The sequence below is a fragment of the Cyphomyrmex costatus genome, unplaced genomic scaffold, assembly GCF_001594065.2.
Source record: "Cyphomyrmex costatus isolate MS0001 unplaced genomic scaffold, Ccosl1.0 scaffold70, whole genome shotgun sequence".
Taxonomy (NCBI): Eukaryota; Metazoa; Arthropoda; class Insecta; order Hymenoptera; family Formicidae; genus Cyphomyrmex; species Cyphomyrmex costatus.
The window spans coordinates 383,479-392,600 of NW_017280267.1; the positions used below are offsets into that span (position 1 = coordinate 383,479).

At 31.0% G+C, this 9,122-nt stretch overlaps 2 protein-coding genes across 2 annotated transcripts; one reads left to right on the forward strand and one right to left on the reverse strand.

Annotated features, from left to right (window-relative positions):
• Positions 1 to 801: 801 nt before the first annotated feature.
• Positions 802 to 2,258, forward strand: Sem1 (Suppressor of exocyst mutations 1). The gene is made up of 3 exons (XM_018548180.1): positions 802 to 993; positions 1,112 to 1,208; positions 2,149 to 2,258. The coding sequence occupies exons 1-3, from the start codon at positions 909 to 911 to the stop codon at positions 2,198 to 2,200; spliced, it is 234 nt and encodes a 77-aa protein (XP_018403682.1). The 5' UTR covers positions 802 to 908; the 3' UTR covers positions 2,201 to 2,258.
• A 958-nt stretch (positions 2,259 to 3,216) lies between these two features.
• Positions 3,217 to 6,923, reverse strand: LOC108780463 (uncharacterized). Its single transcript, XM_018548181.1, has 9 exons — positions 6,636 to 6,923; positions 6,277 to 6,518; positions 5,872 to 6,175; positions 5,439 to 5,779; positions 5,139 to 5,364; positions 4,680 to 5,018; positions 3,944 to 4,097; positions 3,677 to 3,840; positions 3,217 to 3,595 (listed from the first exon to the last, which is right to left on the reverse strand). The coding sequence occupies exons 1-9, from the start codon at positions 6,921 to 6,923 to the stop codon at positions 3,290 to 3,292; spliced, it is 2,364 nt and encodes a 787-aa protein (XP_018403683.1). The 3' UTR covers positions 3,217 to 3,289.
• Between the last annotated feature and the right edge of the window lie 2,199 nt (positions 6,924 to 9,122).

Sequence of the window (9,122 nt, forward strand, 5' to 3'; positions counted from 1 at the left end):
TGTAAATAAACTTTCGTTCCATGCAGTCTTATTTCTGTTAGTCGCGGCTGTATCAAATAGCAAATTCACAAGGTGAATTCTTTGATGCGAGGACAAAATTGTGTTCTCTTTCTTTTTTTGAAAGTCTAAAAAAGGAACGCTGCAGTTAATTACGTTCAGTAATTATTTTAAAGTGAAGCTTCTATAATAATAAATTTTTATAAACGGTCTCTTATATCATCTTATATCTATATACTTATCATATAACGGACCATAAATTTTCAATGTTATTTTCGGCGAAATATATGTATTGAAAAAGTATATATAGAATAAAATCTTTATTCTTAGTTAATTTGACATAAAATATGTTTAAGACAACTCACTTCCAACATCTGCTACACGTAAACTTAAGCGTTACTTTTGGCTGAAACTTGTATGAAGCAGTTTGAATACTTTGGGTTTGCTTTTTATTCCTGCACTGTCTGAAATGTGCACACGGTACAATAAGTTAAAATGAAACAAACGTATATTTGTTTCACTTCAACTTATTGCACCATTAGTACTAGTTCAGATAGTGCAGGAACAAAAAACAGATCCTTTGAATAGTGCAGAGATTTCTATATAATACCTAAAATCGCTATCTCCATAAAATCTGACCAATCAAAAGAAAGAGTTATACAAACTAACCAATCAAGAAACGCTTCAAAGCATTCGTAGTGGCAACTCGACCGCAGCCATATCAAAGAATAGGGAGAAGAAGATGGAAGGTTTGCGACCATCGAAATTGCGCGCCATCTAACACTTGAAGAATTAACTGTTTGGTCGGCCATGTTAGGTCCAGATTCTTCTTTTATGCAAAAACGCATCAATTGAGTTTGAGTATATCTTTATCAAAATTGGAGAGGAGCGGGGTATTCTATACCTTTACCATGACCGACAATAAAAACGACAAGGCGAAAGTCGATTTAGGATTGCTCGAAGAAGACGATGAGTTTGAAGAATTTCCCGCGGAAGGTACAGTTTTCTTAATTGACATTTATTCAACATAACCTCAAAATCGCTTATTCATCAGTATTAAACGCATAAAAATATCAGATTTTATTTTATTTTTTAAAATAAATTTATTAACTAGATTGGACCGCAAAAGATGAAGACAGCGATGATATCAGCGTCTGGGAGGATAATTGGGACGATGATGACGTTGAAGATGACTTTAATCAACAACTAAGGTATTGTTTTGCCATAAATTCATTTATAGAATAAATTCCATATATGTACAGGAGAAGAGAGGGCAACGTAATGCTCGATTTAATAAAAATATCGTTGAATGTAATATATTAAACAAAAGTTATGCTCTTTTGATCTTTAAATGGATAATTAAAATAGCCTAGGTACAGTTTCCTTAAAACTGTTCTGAAGAGGAAAATATGAAATATTGCCTAGACGCATTAAAGTTCATTATTTTTAAATTCTGTCTCATATAATTAATGTAAAATTGTATGGCCAATACTTACAGTATCTAGTTTTTATATTTAAAATTGTTTTTTTTTTCAAGTCTAAACGTTATAGACTAATTATAAAGCCAGCCTTGAAACAAGAACAACATATAAATACCAACATATAACATATACTACACTATCCTGATAAAAAATATAACTATAAAAATGAACCAAATGAGCAATGCCACAACGGTCTAAAAGCTGGATCATGGGTGCTTCTAAATAATTGTATGTGAATTTATATTCTACGAATGTAATTCTTTGATTGCGTTCCGAAATTTTTCAGACTTGGAACGCAACACTAATAAACGACCGCAATAATATCACGAGTTAAATTGACTAACAATTTAACAATTATTGATGCTGTTTATGTATTTTATATTGATCTTACTAATGTTAAATAACTTACTGAAAACTGTAAATAATTTATTTTTCACTGTGAAATATATTACCTCGGAAGTTGAACCTGGATCTCTGGCATCCCATTGTGGCATTGTCTTATTCGGTTTGAAATTTAGTAGTCTAATAAGAATTGATATTATAAAAAAAATTATTTAGGGTGTTTTAAGCACTTCTATTACCAACTTAAGTATATTTAAATTATCTACTTAAAATTTGCATAAAACTACAAAGTGTACACAAAATTTATAGTGTTTTAATTAAATTTTAGGGCACAACTGGAGAAGCAGAAGGCTACGAATGAAGTTACCAAGAAAACTTAATTAGTTTGCACAATATGTGATTAATCTTATTTTATGAAATAAATATATTAAATATATTAAGTTAGTGTGTATTATTTATATCTTGTATGTGTACACATAAAACTCTTTATAATATTTAGGATGTAATAATAGGGCTGTAATTGGTAGGTATATATTGTATAACACGCACCATATGTTTTATGAGAGCACACAATTCCTTTGTATAAAACTTAGTTATTAAATATAAATGCTATATACTTGAACTCCTGTTCTGTAACTCTTAATGACAGTAACAATATCGTTACATTGTTGCATAATACATATTTTTAAAAAATAGGCAACGATAATACAACGATATCATTATTGTTAAAATTTACAGAATAGGGACCTTAGTCCAGAAATGCATATAGTGCCTTCCCAAAAATGACTCGTTTCACCGCTGGTCAATTGAAAGAAGTCATTATTCTCTAATGGAAAAAATACTTGGCATATCTTATTGTAAATATATAATGATACAGTCTTTGTTTTTGAAAAATCCGTCAGATTTTTCACAAAACGTAAACGGTCAACATATCGCTCTTACTTTAAAGTTACATAATTAAAAAAAAAATAAGAAAAAAGGAAAAAAACTATCTTTTAACTTGATAGAAAATTATTGAATCAAATAATATCAGCAGTAAGAATATTTTTAACATGATGAAATGTCATTTTCATTTCATATTCTTTAAAAGACCATCTTTTATAATAATTTTGACGATCTTTTTATTAAATTAAATCAGTTAAATATTAAAATGTCACATTATAGACTGCGATGAGAACATACAACAATTACTTAGTTTACTTTTGTTGATTGTGGTAGGATAATATTTATTTAATTCATTTATCTATATTAGTAACAATTCCAAAATCATCTATTAAGTTTTGTTCTCTTTTGAAGCATAGGAGCGATATGTTTTACATATGGCACATATCGATTTTTCTTTATGTAAGTATTTTGATATAAGTATCTTAATGACTCTTCCACAGAAGCATTATTGAGAGAATAAAAGTGTGCGAATCTCACTAATCGTCAAACAATCTTCTATCTAATGGACTTAATGAACATCGAAATTAATTCGTTGTGACGTCGTGATTTGTTTTACAGGAAATCAATAGTTCTGATACTAATGCATCTAATATTTGCATATTTAAATCTATATTGATCTTTTTGATTTTATATGAACTTAACAAATACTTCAGAGCCTTGTGTATATCATCCTCTTTGAATATCAATTTTACAGCATACGATATCTTTTCTTCTAATATATTTAACAACTTGTCTTCCAATTGGGTATCGTTCTGACTTGTGCTATTATGTGGCGCATCCCAAATTAACGAAGAGTCGCTCAGAGAATCAAATAACCAAAGAATTATTTTCTGTTAAAAAAAAAACCATAAAATTAACAGATATAATGATTTATGAAAAAAATCTAATATTCTTTTGTATATAAATCTCACCTGTAGGAGTGGCTCTGAAATGTTCCCAAATAGCAACTTAGTCCATCTAACGACTACTTCTTGCTGTAGAGTGTTGTTACTAGCAATACCTGCTAGAAGCTCACAAATCAAATCTATCATCGTACATGTCAGTGTTAAATTCGAATCTAACTCATCTACTTCATCTAAAAAAAATATAATATTTATTTTTTATTATAATTATAAAATACAATTTTTGTATTATTTTATGATATTTCATATAAAAAAAAGCAATATTATTGTAGCTACCATCATATGAAGTATTAATTGTCTCCCACCAGCAATCCAGTAATTCTGAATCTCCACTAGCTTCCATTGAGTCAACTGCTTCGTAAGCTGTGTCTACTGTACAATACTCTGTCCTTTCTGCTATCAGTTGCTGAAGTTTACAAGCTAAACTTTTCTATGAAAAATAGATATTTTAAAACATTATTATTATTATATATTATGCAAGAGATTATATTTTGAAAGATATAAATGTCAAACTAAAATAAGTTACAAATTCAATTTTCAAGGATGAAATTAGATAGTTTCAGACGACATGGGCAATATATGCCAACTTTATACATATTCATGTTGGCTTACATTCGTAATTACGAATATTGTGTGTATGCGTCTAGGTGCGTGCGTGTGTACGTGCATGCGTATGTGTGTATAATATTTGCTAACGTAGCATATGCATATGCACATATACATTAGCCATCTAGAACCATCTTTTAAGGGAACATATGTAATTTATAATAATAAAAAATAAATAAAATATATAAGATAATAAAAGTAAAAATTTGAATTAGATTTAATTCATGTGTTACTTCTTATTAAAACATTGTATTTTCTAATAATTTTATTGATTTTTGAAGAAAGAGATATTGAAAAACAAATAAATTCCTAACATTATACTTATAACAATTCCAATTATATTTTTTTTTTTCTAAAAACAAATATACATATTATAATTTACAAATATATACAAGTTCTACATTACCGATTTTATATCCTCGACAAATCTCCAGGGTATGTCAGACAAGGGCATCAATGTAGGCAGAGGAGAAGCCTCTTCTTCTTGATCCAGTTCGAATCCTGGCACAACAGTTTTCAACGTATTGAAGACACCAGTCACAGTCTTTGCTAGAAATCGATCCAATCGAGGCGCTACCGCATCGGCTTTCTTGCCCGCGCTACTACTAGGTCGAAGAAAGTGACGCAATTGTGGCGGACATTCGTTTGCCAATCGCGTACATAACGTTTTCAAATATATCTCCAGTTCGATTCGACCACCCTCAGGCAATACCAATTCCGATATAATACTCGATAATGATGGAATCTGCAATTTTGCAAGCATAATATAATTATTAAATTAAAATTGCAGCTCTGAATTAATTCGTAAGCATTAATTAATTTTCACACGACTTTTAAAAATGTTTTTCAGTTGCAGAAACCTTACTTCTTCCAAACTGAGATGCAATTGAACGAAATCGGCGTATTGCCTTTTGACTGTAGCAGTGGTTGTTTCGAATAAATCTACCCCACGTTGTTCGACATCGTCAAATTGTATACAATAGTACAATTGTTGCGAGCCATCCGTCGCAGTATGGAACTCGGTCCAAGGAATTGATAAATTCATAAATTGGCTTCCTACGTATATCACGTAGGATTTTTCTTCAACATGTCTGAAATTTACAGGTCTATGTAGCAATGTACTTGAGATTGAATGTTATACACAATTGTGTATATCATTACTAACAATGGTGTGGTTGCTGTAGATTTCTGTTGCAACAAATTTCTAAGTCTGGCGATAGTCGTAGCGAAATCCGTCGGTTCTTCGTACACCGGTGATATTTTATCTTCATCTAATTCCAGATCTGTGTCTGTTATGCTTTCTCCCCACAGACCTCTGTGCTCTGTAGAGAGACCTTCCAAACATAGAGTTGGTCTTTCTGGAGTTACCGTTAAAATTGCATTCTTGTCTTCACTTGTGATAGTTGTAATTGGACTAGATTTAGATACAGATTTTGGCAATTGTTGTGGAATCACAGCCGCTGTCACGGATGTAATACCATCACTCAAAGCAACGCTTATAGTACCCTAAAAGATTAAATTATTTATATGTATGTATATATGATATATTATCATAAGATATTGTTACTATTAAAATTTACATTAATATCTTGTTTAACTGGAGCAATGACACTATCAACTTCGTTTGATGGAGCTTCCAATAGTACTAACAAATTCTGGAACAACCAATCTGGGCAGCTTATTGTGTCTATTGTTATTAAAAGTCTTTTTGCTAAAATAGATAACAAAAGTTTGCATGGTAATGAACTAGTTGATTCCCATTGTAAAAACTCTTGTGCCAGAACAGTAATTAAACGGTATAACATATGCTGCAACGTCGATGCACTGCGAGACCCAGGGTGTAAATATTTATATGCTTCCTCCACACTAGTTGCAGCACCCTTCTCTACTCTGCGTAATGCTCTATGAAACAGATATGGATAGGTATAGTGCACTAATACGAATATAAGTAATAAACTTTGCTAGATTTGTAAAGATAATTCTTGAGAGGACTATATTCATACCTACGATATTCCTTCAAGTGTAACAATAACACATTTGCTAACTTATTAATAACCTTTATCTTATCTACCAGACTGGCTTTCCAAACAAGCCTAGTCAAGAATTTGTTCAATAAGTCCTGTGTCTCATTAGAGAATGACCTGTCATTACTTATGTCTCTATACCAAATTTCTATATACTTTGCATTAATCTCTCGTGTCATTTCTGTTACGTTTAATTTTTTTTTTCTCGTCAAAAGACTCTCCTTACAGGTGCAATCAAACATTGCATCATTATTGCACATAACATTATCTTTTTGTACAGAATTCAAATTGTTTTGGTTCTCACTATGACTCTTGTAAACAACCTCTATATTATCAACCTCGTTCACAGAAGATTCTAAATTTAACTGACTCACTAGTATTTTGTATATCCATTTGTTTATAAATGTTAAAGAAATCGGATTGTTGGCTTTTAGTATGAGACGTAGTACGCAACAACTCAGCCATATGGATATAATTGTGATCAATACTGCCCAAGAGACAGAAATATATATTGGTAGAGGTGTGAGACCTGTCCACCCTTGTATAATCAAGGATAATATTGCAACTGCTATACTAAAAACTAGTAGAATTTGGTTGGACCAACTCATTGGTATAACTTTCTCCATTTTGTGTACTCTCTAATACTTTTCATTAATAATAACTTAAGTGTCACATTTTGTGCTGCAGTAATCAAAACCTGTAAAGGGAAGTAGATACATTTAATTTATTTTCAGCTCATCGTGTGTACCATATAAAATCAGGTTACATAATTAAAAGATACATGCTTTGTTTTTTCGAAGATCCGATAGAATTATAAAAAATTCTAAAGTTTATGGAGAAAATCTAAAGCATTACATAAAAAATTGTAAAAAAAATTCACCAAAGTTAAGACTCTCAAATATTGTTCAAATGTTACTTATCAATTTAATTATGTTGATATCAACGCTTGTGGAAAACAGTTTAATAAAATACAGTTTGTTAAATGTAAACAGATTAAATGAATTTGAATAGTAGCATTAAATTCGTACTATTTAAATTTATTGATCATTTTTAAAAACGTACCACGTATATGCGTTCTACTTCACATCACTTCACATATAACTGTTTACTTTATTGTCATTTGAAGTTTTCTTGTAGAGAATTAACCTCGCCATCAACTCAATTCGGGTTACGTCACAAAAAGACTAGTGCCTGCACCTTGTCATTTGTTATGATAAATTCGTATCAATCCATATCACTTGGCGACTTTATTTACGATGATTTGTTCGTACAGCTGATCTCCGCGTCTCCGCTGTCTGCAACATATTTGTTTTCTAATCTTGTCTTGCACTGGTTGCACTAGTTCAAAAAATGTACACTAGGGAACACTGAATGATGTATATATGACGTTGTACTTTTAGTAACTTTTAATTCACCGTGTCATCTGTTTTTTGTGGCTGAACCTGAACTAGTATACACTTCAGTACACTTTTAGAACTTAAAGTGAGATAGGTATATATGTTTGATATCTGTCGAAAGCGAGAAAGAGAGTTCTAGTTAGTTCTAGTTTAATCTAGTGCAAGAACAGACCAGTTGCTTTCCAATTACACACAACTCACACAAGTGAAACTGAAATCTGAAGTGAGCTGAATATGAAATACTCAGATTTAATGACGTCACTGCTTGCTTACTTTGATAAAATTAACAAATAACAACACAGGCTTATAACCTCACTTTTAAAGTGAGTCTACGAGACTCAATAAAGCACACGGTCTCGATCTTGTGCAGTTTGTAGGTAAAAACTCAGTTGAATCTCACTTCTCAGAATGCAAAAGGAACGCATTCAACTGAGTTATGACGTCACAAGTGAGAATTATCCGAGAATCGAAGTAAATGGAAAGCAACTGCCACGTGTCTCTTGTTGGAAAGCTCCCCCAGTCTTATTTCACCAAGATGAATGGTGATTAAATCCATTTTCTGACCTTGTAACAAAATTATAGTACAGAGAACATGTGGTGATACATGTACATACAAATTATGAATGCAATCAAGAAGAGGCTACTTTTCGATGTTTTTGGTAAATAACGCCGAAAAGTAGCGTGTTCTTTAAATCACATCCATTTTGACGTGTTACGTCAAAATAGATTTTTATCGACAAGATCAAAAAATGGATGTACTGCAATAGAATAACTTTCTTTTTCTTATTTTTGCCAAATACAAACTCATTCCATTTCGCTTTAAATGTATACTGGTTCAACTACAGAAAACAGCTGATTATTAAGATGGAGTCGAGCGAAGTCCCGTATATTTGTGCAAGAAATGAAGGTTCCTTAAAATTTCGTATTTTGTCCTATAATTTTGGAAATATAAATATACTACCAATGATTAAAGTAAAAATATTTTTCGATTTTTTTAACCACAATAAATTTTTACACAATAAATTTTGCAAATAGATAAACTCGCTATATCGTTACCGTTTTGTTGAAATGTTTTATTTCGAAGTTAATTGCACGCAATCGTAATATTTTATAAAAAGTCAATATTTTTGTATCATAAATATATATATAATTACAAATCATCAATTTTATTCAAAATGTAATAATTTCTTATATGTTTTTTTCTCGGTCGCGGTGTTTATTATTAGGGAGATATTTTTGCAATATCGTTTATCCTAGATACGGTGAACGCTAAAGTTATGTTATCCTTTCCTTAATTAGGTGTGAATAAAAAGATAACGTGTGACTTTAGCGTTCACTGTGGCCGATAAACGGTATTGCAAAAACTCCCTATTATAAATAACTATAGCTAATCAAATCAGACTTTTGGCAGATGCCTTAAGTATTTTT